Consider the following 17,931-nt stretch of genomic DNA (forward strand, 5'->3'; position numbering starts at 1 on the left):
AACAATGTCTGAATAAGCCAAGGTTAGCAAGAAGCTTTTCAAATTGCAAACAAGGCAGTCCTAAAAGAGAGTGCACTCTGCGCCCACATTTCCATCCAATTTATCACTACACATTACACCCTCTTTTTTTGTCTTTTTTTAATTAGGTATTTATGTCATTTACATTTCGAATGCTATCCCAAAAGTCCCCTAAACCCTCCCACACCCACTCCCCCACCCACCCACTCCCACCTCTTGGCCCTGGCATTCCCCTGTACTGAGGCATATAAGGTCTGCATGTCCAATGGGCCTCTCTTTCCACTGATGGCCGACCAGGCCATCTTCTGATACATATGCAGCTAGAGACACGAGCTCTGGGGGTGGGGGGTACTGGTTAGTTCATATTGTTGTTCCACTTATAGGGTTGCAGATCCCCCCAGCTCCCTGGGTACTTCCTCCAGCTCCCCCATTGGGGGCCCTGTGATCCATCCAATGGCTGACTGTGAGCATTCACTTCTGTGTTTGCTAGGCCCTGGCATAGTCTCACAAGAGACAGCTATATCAGGGTCCTTTCAGCAAAATCTTGCTAGTGTATGCAATGGTGTCAGCGTTTGGAGGCTGATTATGGGATGGATCCCCGGGTATGGCAGTCTCTAGATCATCCATCCTTTCGTCTCAGCTCCAAACTCTGTCTCTATAGCTCCTTCCATGGGTGCCTTGGTCTAAATTCCAAGAAGGGGCAAGGTATACAACCTTGGTCTTCATTCTTCCCAAACTTCATGTGTTTTGCAAATTGTATCTTATATCTTGGGTATTTTAAGTTTCTGGGCTAATACCCACTTATCCGTGAGTACATATCAAGTGAGTTCTTTTGTGATTGAGTTAACTCACTCAGGATGATGCCCTCCAGGTCCATCCATTTGCCTAGGAATTTCATAAATTCATTCTTTTTAATAGCTGAGTAGTACTCCATTGTGTAAATGTACCACATTTTCTGTATTCATTCCTCTGTTGAGGGGCATCTGGGTTCTTTCCAGCTTCTGGCTATTATAAATAAGGCTGCTACGAACATAGTGGAGCATGTGTCCTTCTTACCAGTTGGAACATCTTCTGGGTATATGCCCAGTAAAGGTATTTCTGGATCTACCAATAGAACTATGTCCAGTTTTCTGAGGAACTGCCAAACTAATTTCCAGAGTGGTTGTACAAGCTTGCAATCCCACCAGCAATGGAGGAGTGTTCCTCTTTCTCCACATCCTTGCCAGCATGTGCTGTCACCTGTATTTTTGATCTTAGCCATTCTGACTGGTGTGAGGTGGAATCTCAGGGTTGTTTTGATTTGCATCACTCTCATGATTAAGGGTGCTGAACATTTTTTCAGGTGCTTCTCAGCCATTCAGTATTCCTCAGGTGAGAATTCTTTGTTTAGCTCTGAGCCCCATTTTTTAAAGGGGTTATTTGATTTTCTGGAGTTCACCTTCTTGAGTTCTTTATATATATTGGATATTAGTCCCCTGTCTGATTTAAGATAGGTAAAGATCCTTTCCCAATCTGTTGGTGGCTGTTTTGTCTTACTGATAGTGTCTTTTGCCTTACAGAAGCTTTGCAATTTTATGAGGTCCCATTTGTTGATTCTAGATCTTACAGCACAAGCCATTGCTGTTCTATTCAGGAATTTTCCCCCTGTGCCCATATTTTCAAGGCTTTTCCCCACTTTCTCCTCTATAAGTTTCAGTGTCTCTGGTTTTATGTGGAGTTCCTTAGTCCACTTAGATTTGACCTTAGTACAAGGAGTTAGGAATGGATCAATTCGCATTCTTCTGCATGATAACAACCAGTTGTGCCAGCACCATTTGTTGAAAATGCTGTCTTTTTTCCACTGGATGGTTTTAGCTCCCTTGTCAAAGATCAAGTGACCATAGATGTGTGGGTTCATTTCTGGGTCTTCAATTCTATTCCATTGGTCTACTTGTCTGTCTCTATAACAGTACCATGCAGTTTTTTTTTGTTTGTTTGTTTGTTTTATCACAATTGCTCTGTAGTACAGCTTTAGGTCAGGCATGGTGATTCCAAGAGGTTCTTTTATCCTTGAAAAGAGTTTTTGCTATCCTAGGTTTTTTGTTATTCCATATGAATTTGGAGATTAGCATTTCAAATTCGTTGAAGAATTGAGTTGGAATTTTGATGGGGATTGCATTGAATCTGTAGATTGCTTTTGGCAAGATAGCCATTTTTACTATATTGATCCTGCCAATCCATGAGCATAGGAGATCTTCTTCAATTTCTTTCTTTAGAGACTTGAAGTTCTTATCATACAGATCTTTCACTTCCTTAGTTAGAGTCACGCCAAGGTATTTTATATTATTTGTGACTATTGAGAAGGGTGTTGTTTCCCTAAATTCTTTCTCAGCCTGTTTATCCTTTGTGTAGAGAAAGGCCATTGACTTGTTTGAGTTAATTTTATATCCAGATACTTCATTGAAACTGTTTATCAGGTTTAGGAGTTTTCTGGTGGAATTTTTAGGGTCACTTATATATACTATCATATCATCTGCAAAAAATGATAATTTGACTTCTTCCTTTCCAATTAGTATCCTTGATCTCCTTTTGTTGTCTACTTGCTCTGGCTAGGACTTCAAGTACAATGTTGAATAGGTATGGAGAAAGTGGGCAGCCTTGTCTACTCCTTGATTTTAGTGGGATTGCTTCCAGCTTCTCACCATTTACTTTGATGTTGGCTACTGGTTTGCTGTAGATTGCTTTTATCATGGTTAGGTATGGGCCTTGAATTCCTGATCTTTCCAAGACTTTTATCATGAATGGGTGTTGGATTTTGTCAAATGCTTTCTCAGCATCTAATGAGATGATCATGTGGTTTTTGTCTTTGAGTTTGTTTATATAATGGATTACGTTGATGGATTTACATATATTAAACCATCCCTGCATCCCTGGAATGAAACCTTGGTCAGGATGGATGATTGTTTTGATGTGTTCTTGGATTTGGGTAGTGAGAATTTTATTGAGGATTTTTGCATCGATATTCATAAGGGAAATTGATGTGAAGTTCTCTATCTTTGTTGGATCTTTCTGTGGTTTAGGTATCAGAGTAATTGTGGCTTCATAGAATGAGTTGGGTAGAGTACCTTCTGCTTCTATTTTGTGGAATAGTTTGTGAAGAACTGGAAATAGATCTTCTTTGAAGGTCTGATAGAACTCTGCAGTAAACCCATCTGGTCCTGGGCTTTTTTTGGTTGGGAGACTATTAATGACTGCTTCTATTTTTTTAGGGGATATAGGACTGTTTAGATCGTTAACTGGATCCTGATTTAACTTTGGTACCTGGTATCTGTCTAGAAATTTGTCCATTTCATCCAGGTTCTCCAGTTTTGTTGAGTATAGCCTTTTGTAGAAGGATCTGATGGTGTTGGATTTCTGTTGTTATGTCTCCATTTTCATTTCTGATTTTGTTAATTAGGATGCTGTCCCTGTGGCCTCTAGTGAGTCTGGCTAAGGGTTTATCTATTTTGTTGATTTTCTCAAAGAACCAGCTCCTCGTTTGGTTGATTCTTTGAATAGTTCTTCTTGTTTCTACTTGGTTGATTTCTCTCCTGAGTTTGATTATTTCCTGCCTTCTACTCCTCTTGGGTGAATTTGCTTCCTTTTGTTCTAGACCTTTTAGGTGTGTTCAAGCTGCTAGTGTGTGCTCTCTCTAGTTTCTTTTTGGAGGCACTCAGACCTATGAGTTTTCCTCTTATGACTGCTTTCATTGTGTTCCATAATTTGGGTATGTTGTGGTTTCATTTTCATTAAACTCTAAAAAGTCCTTAATTTCTTTCTTTATTCCTTCCTTGACCAAGGTATCATTGAGAAGAGTGTTGTTCAGTTTACACATGCATTTTGGCTTTCTATTATTCATGTTATTATGAAGATAAGTCTTAGTCCATGGTGATCAGATAGGATGCATGGGACGATTTTAATATTTTTGTATCTTTTGAGGCCTGTTTTGTGACCAATTATATGGTCAATTTTGGAGAAGGTACCATGAGGTGCTGAAAAGAAGTTATATCCTTTTGTTTTAGGATAAAATGTTCTGTAGATATCTGTTAGATCCATTTGTTTCATAACTTCTGTTAGTTTCACTGTGCCCCTGTTTAGTTTCTGTTTCCATGATCTGTCCATTGATGAAAGTGGTGTGTTGAAGTCTCCCACTATTATTGTGTGAGGTGCAATGTGTGCTTTGAGCTTTACTAAAGTTTCTTTAATGGATGTGGCTGCCCTTGTATTTGGAGCATAGATATTCAGAATTGAGAGTTGCTCTTGGAAGATTTTATCTTTGATGAGTATGACGTGCCCCTCCTTGTCTTTTATGATGACTTTGGGTTGGAAGTCGATTTTATTAGATATTAGAATGGCTACTCCAGCTTGTTTCTTCATACCATTTGCTTGGAAAGTTGTTTTCCAGCCTTTCATTCTGAGGTAGTGCCTGTCTTTTTCCCTGGGATGGGTGTCCTGTAAGCAGCAGAATATTGGGTCCTGTATGGGTAGCCAGTCTGTTAGCCTATGTCTTTTTATTGAGGAGTTGAGTCCATTGATATTAAGAGATATTAAGGAAAAGTAATTGTTGCTTCCTATTATTTTTGTTGTTAAAGTTGGCATTCTGTTCTTGTGGCTGTCTTTTTTTTTAGGTTTGTTGAAGGATTACTTTCTTGCATTTTCTAGGGCGTGGTTTCCGTCCTTGTATTGGTTTTTTCCTGTCATTATCCTTTGAAGGGCTGGATTTGTGGAAAGATATTATGTGAATTTGGTTTTGTCGTGGAATACTTTGGTTTCTCCATCTATGGTAATTTAGAGTTTGGCTGGGTATAGTAGCCTGGGTTGACATTTTGTGTTCTCTTAATGTCTGTATAACATCTGTCCAGGATCTTCTGGCTTTCATAGTCTCTGGTGAAAAATCTGGTGTAATTCTGAAAGGCCTGCCTTTATATGTTAGTTGACCTTTTTCCCTTACTGCTTTTAATATTCTATCTTTATTTAGTGCATTTGTTGTTCTGATTATTATGTGTCGGGAGGAATTTCTTTTCTGGTCCAGTCTATTTGGAGTTCTGTAGGCTTCTTGTATCTTCATGGGCATGTCTTTCTGTAGGTTTGGGAAGTTTTCTTCTATAATTTTGCTGAAGATATTTGCTGGCCCTTTAAGTTGAAAATCTTCATTCTCATCTACTCCTATTATCCATAGGTTTGGTCTTCCATTGTGTCCTGGATTTCCTGGATGTTTTGAGTTAGGATCTTTACGCATTTTGCATTTTCTTTGATTGTTGTGCCGATGTTCTCTATGGAATCTTCTGTACCTGAGATTCTCTCTTCCATCTCTTGTATTCTGTTGCTTATGCTCACATCTATGGTTCCAGAATTCTTTTCTAGGGTTTCTATCTCCAGCGTTGTCTCACTTTGGGTTTTCTTTATTTTGTCCACCTCCAGTTTTAGGTCTAGTATGGTTTTGTTCAATTCCATCCCCTGTTTGGGTGTTTTCCTGTTTTTCTTGAAGGACTTGTAACTCTTTAGCAGTGTTCTCTTATATTTCTTTAAGTGAGTTATTAAGGTCCTTCTTGATGTCCTCTACCATCATCATGAGATATGCCTTTAAATCCAGTTCTAGCTTTTTGGGTGTGTTGGGGTACACAGGACTGGCTGAGGTGGGAGTGCTGGGTTCTGATGATGGCGAGTGGTCTTGGTTTCTGTTAGTAAGATTCTTACGTCTGCCTTTTGCCATCTCGTAATCTCTGGAGTTAGTTGTTATTGTTGTCTCTGGTTAGAGATTGTTCCTCTCATGATTCTGTTAGCCTTTACCAGCAGACCTGGGAGACTAGCTCTCTCCTGAGTTTCAGTGGTTAGAGTGCTCTCTGCAGGCAAGCTCTCCTCTTGCAGAGAAGGTGCACAGATATCTGTTGTTCAGACTTGCCTCCTGGCAGAAGATAAAGGCCGGAAACAGGGCCTGTCCCAGAAGCTGTTAGCTTCTGTCATCCACACTCTCACCTGTGCAGACTAGTCTTGGCAGTATCCGGGAATGAAGATGGCTCCCGCAGATGCTCAGGCAAAGCCCTCCCGGCGGTGTGGACACCTCTCCTCTGGCAGGGAAGGTGCCTGAATGTCTGCCCTTTTTTTTTTTAATTAGGTATTTTCTTCATTTACATTTCCAATGCGATCCCAAAAGCCCCCCATACCCTCTTCCCCGACTCCCCTACCCACCCACTCCCACTTCTTGGCCCTGGTGTTACCCTGTACTGAGGCATATAAAGTTTGCAAGACCAATGGGCCTCTCTTTCCACTGATGGCGGACTAGACCATCTTCTGATACATTTGCAGCTAGAGACACGGGCTCTGGGGGGTACTGGTTAGTTCATATTGTTGTTCCACCTATAGGGTTGCAGATCCCTTTAGCTCCTTGGGTACTTTCTCTATAGCTTGGATCCCTGCAAGGACCTCCAACTTCCTTCCTTGCCTTCCTTCTAGTGAGTTCTTAAAGCAACAACCAGACTATAAATGTTTGGTGCCAACCACATCCCATTACCTTTTTAGTCAGGTATCTTCAACAATTCTTTACCTATGTGTGACCACCGCTGTCCCTCCAGTGAACTATGCTTGCCATGATCGCTTCTCTGGTTTTAATCCTAACTTTGATCCCCATTGTCCTTCCCTTTCTTCTTCCTGGTCTGGCTATGCTGGCCTTCTTGCCCCTTCTTAGGATGCTCATGTGCTATTATTCTACCTCAGGATGTCTGTGCTTGCCCTTCCCAGTGTCTGGAGTTCTCCTTTGGACATGTATCCTTTCTTTCCTCTCTTCTTGTCTTTACTTGAGTCTCCTTATCTTTGACACTTTCCCTGGAAACTCATGGAAACTTCATCTTCTATTCACAGCTTACAATATTGATTTTTAACTCTTATTGAAATGTCCTACTCTAAGAGCTAGGCATAATAGAAACTGAGTTATTACACGTATGGCTTACACAAAGCTAAGGATAGAGAATAACAAGTTCAAGGCCATCCTGACCTACACAGAGAAGTCCTATCTCAAAAAAGAAAAAAAAAAAACCCTCATTCTATAATATGTGAATTTTTTGCTTACCTGATTTAAATACTTCTCTATCCTCTGAAGCATAAGCTCTTTCCTCTAGGGTTTAAATTCTGTAATGTTCATTATGTGTGTCTTGTCTGTTCTGTCATAGCAGACACTCCCAAAGGTGCTGAAAGGAAAAGATGCCTAAGAGTTAAAAACAAACAAAAATATAACTCAGGTGATACATTATAATAGTTGGTGTACCACAGCAGGCCCTTCCACCTGATCTTGTTGACATAAATTAGCTAATCCTCAACAAACTGGGTCAATGACTGCCAGGCCTATATTCCAACCTCAAGTTTTGACTATATTATATACTTTGTAGTTACTATAGATTTATATCCTAGTAAATTCATTCAAACTTAAAAAATACAGCAAACAGAAAATGCATTTACTACATCAAACCTACTAAATAATCCATCGCAGCACTACAGGGGAATCACCTTCAAAATCTTGTGACTGATTCTACTATTTCACTGCCTATTATCACTAGGTAGTATTAAATTACTGTATTGATGACAGAAAAGTTGAATACGTTGCTGAAATCAGTACAAAAAAGGCTTTAGTTAAATGAAGGCAGAGGTAAACCTGTCTGCTTTGCATAATTCTGTCTAATCATATCACTCATTGTACAGAGAAAATGTTTTGATAGTTCGGCACTGAAATCTGTTTTTAATAACAAAAAAGTACTCCAGGACTGGCTATTATTCTTAGAAGACAGCTTTGTTGTTGACTTATTCAAGCATAGAGTTACATTATGATAATTTTCACATCAGATGTCCTTTGCATGGTCAACTACAAAAGGAAGGAGCCCTGGGCTGACTGAAAATGAAGCATCAGTTCTGACAGGGTGGAGGTAGTAAGGAGTATTCAGAGCTCCTGGTCATGCGCGTGGCCCAGGAAAATGCCTGCCTGGAAGATAATCAACCCTTTCCTCACAAGCTCAGCTCAATTTTACCCTCCATCTTGATTTTGTGTCTCAGATGCACAAAACTAGATTCTGAGGAATAAACTGTAATGACAAAGAGAACTGTATCTTCAAGTGCTCATATTATGTTTCCTGACTATTGAGCTAGAACCATCCTCTAAGAACAAACTCATCACCTTCAGAGCCAATTGTTCCCCAAACTAAGCAGGGTCCATCAAATTGGGAAGAGAGTGTCAAATAGCAAAGGAACTTCCAAGAATAGTATTATTACAATGGTCAGTGAGGTTTTCTCTTCTCCAAGAAAAAGAAAAAAAAGTTCTAAGGCACATTCAGAATCGTGCACATTAATGTCCCTGTTCCTCCTCACAAGTCTGGTTCATCTGTTATTTGGAGTTTCCCATAAGGGAGAATTCATAGACAGGTTATTCCTTCTTTCCTGGATCTGGTGGTCCACACATCAGCAAATGCATATCAGATAATGAATACTAAGCTAGGGTCTTTCACCACAAACAGAGCAGGGACTCTTGGTGGGTTTCGGGTCACTGCAACTTGATTCTCTTACTGGGAATCAGCAGCCCCTAAATTTCTATTAACCATACTTAGGACAACTTAAACTAATAAATATTGCTAATTGTTCTTTCCCTTAGGAAAAAGAAACTCACTCTAAACTAGAAACTGTGGCTTTCTTTAAGGATGGGATTATGAAATTTTCTCATATTTTTTTACTTGTATGACTTGGATTTTTAAACAGAAAATGTATATTATTTCAACAATTCATAAACCATTTGCATGCTCAGTCTTTTGTAATATATTTTTAGCTTTTAAAAAACAGTGTCTCACTATGTAGCTTTGGCTGTCTTGAATTTTTTTTTTTTTTTTTATGTATACCAGGCTAGACTTGAACTTACAAGATATCTGCCTGCCTATGCCACCTGGGTACTTAAATTAAAGACATACATCCCATGCCCAGTTTTCTAGCTTTTATATATACTTTACCCATGAATGATCTTGCCTTCCTCAAAAATCCTCCATTGATTTTGCCTATGGATAATATTTTACCTGGTTTCTTTATTGTTTTTATAAGAATTTTATTTCTTCCAAGTGACCTAGCAGTAGCAGCTGATTATTAGACCAACAAAGACAACATTAGTACCTCCCAGCACTCATAAATAATGACAGGCCCAGCCAGACAAATGACTGACTTATAAGATACTAGAGAGGTGCCAGGAGTTCTTAGAAATGATGCAGGGATATTGGTCGGTAGTCAGGCTTGGGAAGGAGTAGATCATGTAAGGCTGCCCCTCCCTGTGTCCCAGGTCTCTTCAGAGCTTTCCTACCAGACTTCACAGCTGTCTTGTGAAATGCACTCTGACTATGTTTTCCCAAGGCCACATATACTTGAGTTCATACAAGGAACTGGATATAGTTGATTGGTTGGTTGGTTGGTTGGTTGGTTGTTGTTATTGTTTGGCTGGTTGGTTTTTTGTTGGTGGTGGTTTTTGTTTTTTGATTTTAAGAAATAATTGCATTATCTTCATGATATTTACAGATAAAGCATTCTTCACACATGGAACCATTTGGTTACAGACCAAAGAAAAATTTGTCAAGTCTATTTTGATAGATAAATGGGTTTGTTAGAATTACTTATGGGACCTTGGATGGTTCATGGGCAGCTCCACCACCTTAGAGTCTCAACACAAGGCAACCTTCTAACTCCTACGTCCAGAGCCACATGTAGCTGGGGCAGGAGAACGTGATGGTCAGAGTCTCAGACCCTCCTTTGTCCTTCTAGGGTGGTCTATTAAAGCTTCATCACCACTGACGTCAATATCAGCTATATTATCCTGGTTGTTTTAGTGTCATAACCGTGAATAAACCCACCCACAGTTACCTCAGCTGCTCTGCTTAGTCATGGCCATGGTCATATCACACCAGGAGAAAACAGCTGCGCTCCACTCCACCTCATGCTCTGCTTTCATAGCTTTTCAACACCCTCTTCTAGAATATAGTTGTCCATGTGATATGGAGTCGAATGTTGGCTCCTTTTCCATTAAGGATGAGTAAACTTTTTAAAACTTACTAAAAAAAAAAAAAAAAAAAAGGCATGCAACATTGTCATGTTGCATATCTTGGGATTTCAAGTCTTTGCACTCATTGGTGATCAGACTAGATGCTCTGTAGCAGAAATAAATAACCCTGCAGTTCTGTAAAGCCAACGATGGGGCAGAGGCAAGAAGTAAAAACACATAGCTGGTTCCATTTGTTTGGACAGGTATAATTTCTTGACTTCCTTAGGCTGTTCACCCTTGACAGAAGGTGCCATCCAGTTACTACTTTTTAGGGGATATGAGATTTCTAGATATGTAGCTATATTGTTTTTAGCCCTCCCTCATCTCCTCTATTTATGCCCCCCACTCCTCTTCTAGAATCAGCTTTTCCAACTAAACAAGTATCAAACTAGAAAGAGCAGTTTCTAGTAAAAATTGAATATGAAATATACCAAAATCCTTAATAGTAAGAGCTGTCACCTAGATAGCATTTAGTCTGAATGGTCCTTTCCTTCTGGTTACTCTCCTGTATGTGTTGGAATGATTGGATTAATAGTAGTTTAGGATAAATCATTACTGTGGTTGGGCTCTATGCTAGGTGTCTCCAGGTCCTTGAAATAAGGGAAAACAAAGGATATAAAATATCAAGGAAACTTTATTCGAAAGCAAAATTATAGTAAGGATCATTAGGAAATCTATGGTCAAGAGTGACAGTGGGTTACCTGGGTGAGGGTACTCCTCCAAGCCTAGGTTTGTTGTTTGGGACTTTCTTTTATGGTGTTCAAAACAATTAAGGTTCTTGTTATTTGGAGGATACAGTGAGTTAGGCTCTTTATTTTGATGGTCATTTAAGGTCATTTAAGGTATGTTAGGCTTTATTTTCTACTGTCCACATCCCTTTCCACAATGCCTATTTTAAATAAATATAATTAAAATAGTATATTTACACCTAATTGTGCATATAACTAGTATAAGATGGTAGGTTTTTCTCCTTAAAAGTTCACCAAGAGAAGCTATTTTAATTGCATTTACATCTAAGACCAGCTCAGGATTGATTAACGTCTTTACTTTCCTACTTTACAATCCTACAAATTGCTAAACTATTCCCTATGCTTGCCTGGATCAAAGTGAAGCAAACATTTTCTTTTATATAATTTAAAATCTAGTCTATGGGAATAGAGAGATGGCTCAGGATTTAAGTACATCTGCTGTTCTTCTAAAGGACCTGAATTCAGTCTCCAGAACCCATATCAGGTGTGTTACAACCATCTGCAACTGGTGGTACAGAGGAGCAGATTCTGCTCACCTCCATGGGTGTCTGGACTCATGTGCATGCACAAACACATACTTTTAAAAAACGATAATAAAAGTAAAATATTTGAAAATCTAGCCTATGAGTCGCTTGAAGACTTAAACATCCCTGAATGTTTACCTTTTCATGACATTCTTATGGATATTATGAGAAAAGAGTAGACCAGGAAATAAAATATTCAAGCTTACATTAGCCAGGAAACTGGTTTTATATATATATATATATACACACAGACTTAGCAGATGACCTTCTAAAGACTGAGACCCAAGTTAGTTAAACAACGCATTTTATACCTTTTCTCTATCTCAACCCACAGGAACCAAAAGTGACATATATTTTGATTGGCTGTATTATGCTTGATTAATAGAGATGGCTGAATTGACCCAGAAGTGGAAACTTTTCCCTAAGCAGCAGAATTTACCACAAGCCATTTATAATACAAAAGGGAGAGGGGAGGAATTTGGTTACAAAAGGAAGACAATGAAATACCACTGTGGGGCTCTGACTGGCCTGTTGCAGGTGTTTCCTGTTGGCATCTCAGGGCCCCCTGTTACAATAGGCTCTTTGCTAGGTATTCAAATTGATAGCCCCCAAACCACAGAATTCTGAGTTCAGAACTGTTCATAAACAGTTCATTAGAATTAATTTTCAAACTATCAAAGTAACAATAGGGCATTGTTCTGTGCTCTGTTAAGGGGGGGGGAATCCTCAGATGAGGCTAAGAATCAAAGATTATAACCAAGGAAGGACCAATGGAAACAGATGCAGGCAATGGAAGGATCAAGTGCCTTTTAGCAATATAATATTCCCTGTGCGAATGAATGATTAGACACAGGAGGAAGCAGACAGCAATGGTAGGAGTGGGGCTTTTAGTGGGGCTAGATCTATTTTCCCAGTTTGTATGAAGTCTGTAGCTGGTATTTAAAATGTGAGGCTAAAGAAGTGGCAAAACGTTAGAGAATGAAGTTACACAATGAGCCTACCTTCTAGGTATTATTAAGTCATTATGCCCATTGTAGAGATTATATCTAAGGCAAGGGTGAGAATGCAGACCATTGGGGCAGATTGGAATTAAGCACAGAAGAGGTTGTCCTGGAAGCAGCAGAAATGGTAAGAAGCAGATGAACTCCTGAAAATTAAAATGTATAATCAGATGATCTTAGCACTTGGACAAAAAAAAATTATGGTGCAGAGAGGTAGATATAGGAATTGATGCCGATTTCCATGTTTCTGACAAGAAGCTTTGGGTAGATGGAGGAACCATTCCTAAGTCTAGACTTTAGAAAAAAACTAGACATGAGAAAAAAAGACTCTGGGTTTGGCCAAGGTGTTCAGTGTGGAGGTACTAACCTTAAACTCCAGATAAATGCTTTAGGCTGCCACAGACATCTAGGAGTTGTCAGTGCTGGACAATGTTGAAGTATATCTGGTTAGTTTTGTTTGTCTGTCAACTTGACACAAGTTGAGTCATTTGTGAAGAAACTTGATTGAGATAGTACCACTACCTGATTGGCTTATGGGCAAGTCTACAGGGCATTTTCTTGGTTAGTGATGAATGTGAGAGGCCCCAGATCACTATGTGGGGGATGCCATGTGAGAGGTACCACTTCTAAGTTGATAATTCTGGGTGGTGAAAGAAATCAGGTTGAACAGACCATGTGGAGCAAGCTTGTAAGTAGTGTTCCTCCTTGGCCTCTGCTTCAGTTCCTACCTTGGCTTCCCACACTCCATAGACTTACTTAAGATATGTAAGCCAAATAAACCCTTTCCTTCCTCAGTTGCTTTTGGTCATGTGGTTTTATTACAGCAATAGAAAGCAAATTAACTCGAAGACTATATACATGAGGATGCAACCCTAGTGTAAATTTTTAAGGACCCAACAGACTCCATGCTAGAAAAGGTGATCTGGTAAGTGAAGAGGAGACTTCTGAGAGATGAAGCAGGAAACTAGTGGCCATGATAGTGTAAAAGGCCTGTAAGAGAGGTCCTGTACTGTGTGCATCATGACTGAGAACCCAGTATCACCTGATGTGATGTCAGGCACAGAGAAGAGCTTAGAGCATACATGTTGGATTTGCTCAGGCCACAGTTATGAACATAACAAATGCACCAAAATTGCAAACTTGCTGTGACTTCTTTCCTGTAGCAGCAGCTTCCTCTTCCTCCTTCTCATCTTCCTTCTCCTTTTTCTTCTTCCTCTTCTTCCTCTTCTTATTTTTTTAAATTTTTTGAGCTTATAATACAATCACAACATTTCTCCCTTTCATCTCTCTAAATCTTCCCATATATCTCTCCTTGCTCTCTTTCAAATTCATAGCCTCTTTTTTCACTAATTGTTATTTCACGCAAGTGTGTATATACATTATATATATATTTCTAAAATAACCTGCTAGTCTGTATTCAGTTACTTGTATGTATGTTTCTAGGGCTGACCATTTGGTATTGGCCAACTACTTGCTGTGTGTTTCCCCAGGGGAGACTATTTCTCCTGTTTCCTGCATTTCTTAGTTGCCTGTCATTCTTTGTGTAAGCCTCATTGGCTTTCCCCCACCATTCACTTTGGTATGTTTGTAAGTATTATTCTTCCTCAGCTCATATTTTGGTAGTCATGTTGAAGAGACGTTTTGCATGGAGCTTCTGACATTACTAGGAGACAAAAATCTCAGAACAAACTCCCTGATCTCTGTACCCACTTCCACAATGTTCCCTGAGATTGAAGTGTGAGAGTGTAGATTCACTGAGACCCTCATTCCTGTATTTTGATTGGTTGTGGCTTTCTGTAGTAGTCCATGCCTCTTGCAAAGAGATGTTTCCTTTATGAGGCGTAAAGACTACACTTACCTGTGGAGGATATAAAGATAGATTATTGCTAGGGATTGTGTGGGTTTGGTAAAGTAGTGGTTGTTGGTTCAGCTCCAATATCCATGGCTTCCTAGCACTGAGTAGTTAGCTAGGTTTCCAGTACGAGGTATTTTTTCCCTCTAGTTTAGTAGGTCTTAATTACAATTAGAAAGTTGGTAGTTACCACCAAGATATGCATGCCACCACTGAACTCTTAGGGTTATTGTGACATGTTCATAATTAATATAATCCATAAGCATCATACCTGAGTTAGACTGTTAGCTGCCTCTCTTCTATGCAGCGTCCATGATACCTTGCTATAGCACAATGTCTAACATCTAGGATTCATTGTATAGTTTCCTGGCTCCAAAGGGCTTGTACAACCCCACTTCAGCTCTGCCATCTGCAGCACACATAGCTCTCCATATAGGGTTAGGCCAGCTCTACTTGAGGCCTTCCAACTGCCCTTGGCATATATCTCACTAGCCTGGATCTCCAATACCCTTGTTTTCCATTACAACTAATGCTGCATCTTTACTAATGGCCTTCCCTTTCCTCTTCACGGAAATGTTGACCTTGCCACACCTTGCCAGGCTCCAGCTGATCCTCATGACCTCCTCAATACCTTTAAAATCAGTAACACCTGGGCAATTCTTTCATACTATTTACTGCTCTGCTACTAGCTCAAAATGTAGCCTTGGCCTCCTAAGTCCATAACTTCTGTACACTAACACTGAGGAATAATTTTCCTATTTTCCCAATGAAGCACAAAAAATTTCACTTCAATGATGTTGATCTCTTATTAATTGAAGCTGATTCTTTTATCACAGCTGATCATAGATTCTGCACCAATATATAATATAACCCTCCACCCAGTCCAGTTATAAGGGTCTTTACCTTCCTCTGAAACCTCACATGCCAGGCCTCCATTGTTTGCTTTTCTTTCAGAATTCTTATAGTCTAAGCTCCCACTACCACAGTCCATCTCTGCCCTTTCTCTCTCTACTGGTACTCAAATGCTTTCCCAGATTAAAATTCCAAATATTTCCACAATCTTCTGACAAAATACACTAAGTGGTCAGGTCTGTCATAGCAATACCCCACTCTTGGTACCAATTTCTATTATGTTTTATCTTCTATTGCTGTGATAAACAACCTGACCAAAAGCAACTAAGGGGAAAATGGGTTTATTTCACTTTACAGGTAATAGTCTGTCTTAGTTACTGTTCTATTATTGTAAAGAGAAGCCATGACCAAGGCAACTCTTAGAAAGCAAAAATTGGGTGCCTGCTTACAGTTTCAAAGGGTTACTCCATGATCATCATAGATGGTCAAGCATTGCAGACAAGCATGGTGTTAGAGCAGAAGCTGAAAGCTTTATACTCTGATTCACAGGCAGCAGGCAGTTAGAGTGAATGATACTGGTCCTGGCATCTACTTTTGAAACTTCAAAGATCTCCCCCACGGGGACAACTCCTTTAACACTGCCACACCTACTAATCCTTCCTAAACACCTCCATTCTCTGATGACTAACCATTCAAATATAAGAGCCTATGCAGGGCCATTCTCATTTGAACAACCACTGTGTCATTTAAGGAAGTTATGATAGGAACTCAAGCAGGAACTTGAAACAGAAAACATAGAGCATATTCCTTGCTGCTTCATTCATAAGCACAAGTTAACAGCTTTCTTACATAGCCTAGGACCACCTGTCTAGGGTATAATGTGGCCCACAGTGGGCTACATAACTTAGTAGTTGTTCCAATTTTCTTATGTTGCTCTGATAAACTATTCCAAACCACAGCAACTTAGGGAAGGAATGGGTTTATTCCAGTTACAGGTCATAGTCCATCATTAAGAGCAGTCAGGGCAGGAACTCAAGGAGGACTTGCAGGCTTGCTCACAGGCTCCTGCAGAACTAGCATCCTTTTACAGTCCAGGATCCATGCCCAGGAAATGGTACCACCATGACAAGCTGGGATCTTCCTTATAAGTTAACAATCATGTCAATCACCCACAGAATCCCCTACAGGCATCAGTCTAATCTGATCAATTTCTTGATTGAAGATTTCTTCTCAGATGACCCAAGGTGTTAAATTAACAATTAAAACTAACTAGGACACTGGACTTTTGTAGCAATAGGATTCTACTGGAAAATCCCTGTAAACAATACTTCCTGTAAACAGTGCTTCCTACTTAATCTTTTCTATCTGAGTAGATGCTTGAATAAATAAAGGCGTTGAGGTGAAGTCCATGATATATTTAGCAGTTTAATCCTATGTTCAATTCTTTTGTGATAAGGAATACTTATGAGTAGCACATCTCAGAGGGTACTTTTATGTATTTTTATTAAAAGAATAGGTAGAAAAAAACTTTCCACCTCTCTTAAAGCCCCAACAAGACCAACTCTTTGTTTATTGGAAAGAGAAAACAAAATTTATGATTTTTTTAGTTCTTAAAGTTAAGTGTTAAAATTAAAAATCAAATTATTTATGGCATGACATATTATTTGTAACATTTTACCTATTTAGTAAAAACAATTACAATTGCTCTGTGGCTGTTTTCCCTTCTGGTCTAAGCAAAGGAGGGTGGGAATGGGGCATGCTCCTCTGTGCGGGTAACATCACTGGGGTTTTTTTGGGATACAAGCTAAGTTAACCTCGTTGGACTCTTCCCCAGGAATTGATGCGCATACACGTGGTGGTTCATTATGCTGCTGCACCTGTGTAGTGTGAAGGTCAGTGTGCTTTTCTGATTATAAGAAACCATCCATGTCATTCCATTATAATCCCTTCCACTCATAATGGAATGTGCCTGAGCCCAGGAACTATTGACATTGCCCAGCCCAGAATTTCCTCAAGTGCAGTCTCAATATTTGAGATTCATCACTCACCCTGCCATGCCCTGCATCTCCCAAGAATCCCACTGTGATCCTTTTTGAAATGATGTTATTTGCATGTCAAGTCCTTCTTGTGTGATATGTATGTACCATCGTTACAAGTAAATTTTTATATGGAATCAATTGCTCTGTGGTGGTCCTTCAAAAGTTATATTCAAGAGCTACTCCAGGCCTTAGATAATTATGAAACAGTCAATATGGGTACTTCCTATGTGTCTTGGGGTAAAACAATGCATTTTCTTCACTCGGAGTCAGGGACTCTGGGAGAATATGGGGCAATTAGAATGGCCCTCTTGCTCTCCTTTTTAAGGAGTCTTCATGGAAGATGCTTTCAACTGACTTCTCTCAGAATTCCTGCCAAATCCCCTCCATCTCCTTTTTCCACGTCATTGTTACTAAACTCCCTTCCCAGAGAGAGACTAACCGATATTTGTCTCTTCTCCTAAGGTCCCAATGACAAACTCAAGTATGATTTTGCAAAACTTAACTCTGGGGAACCAATGAACTTGTAAGGCTTCCTTACAGAACTTAGGTGAGGAGTTATTTACAGGAGGTGGGCGCTTCCCCCCATCCCAACAGGTTGCACCTGAAAAGCCTTATGCAGCACAGATGAGAGCCTCCCCTTATCAGCCTAGATGGAACCTGACTCCTCTAATCTTTATGGCCTCTATAGACTCTGGCCCCTCTCCTAGGTCACTTGAGTTGCCAAATAAGGAACAGCTGGATATTCAGGTGGGATTTTTGTGGCCCACTCTGCCCATTTCTGCTGAGGTTTAAAGCATCAATAAGAATGGCTGGAATGATCTCTT

At 39.7% G+C, this 17,931-nt stretch overlaps 1 protein-coding gene across 7 annotated transcripts in view; it reads left to right on the forward strand.

The window, feature by feature from the left end:
- Positions 1-17,931, forward strand: part of Hecw1 (HECT, C2 and WW domain containing E3 ubiquitin protein ligase 1) — a 287,293-nt gene that overhangs the window by 70,723 nt on the left and 198,639 nt on the right. For 2 of the 7 annotated variants that reach the window (XM_021180044.2, XM_029468499.2), the window contains exon 2: positions 16,903-16,960. The exons of the other annotated variants lie outside the window; for them this stretch is intronic. In XM_021180044.2, coding sequence (XP_021035703.1) covers positions 16,934-16,960 — 27 coding nt within the window. In that variant the 5' untranslated portion in view covers positions 16,903-16,933. The remainder of the gene's footprint in view (positions 1-16,902; positions 16,961-17,931) is intronic. 7 annotated transcript variants of the gene reach the window in all.

The sequence above is a fragment of the Mus caroli genome, unplaced genomic scaffold (assembly GCF_978045245.1).
Source record: "Mus caroli unplaced genomic scaffold, Mus_caroli_1 scaffold_15, whole genome shotgun sequence".
In the NCBI taxonomy this organism is placed as follows: Eukaryota; Metazoa; Chordata; class Mammalia; order Rodentia; family Muridae; genus Mus; species Mus caroli.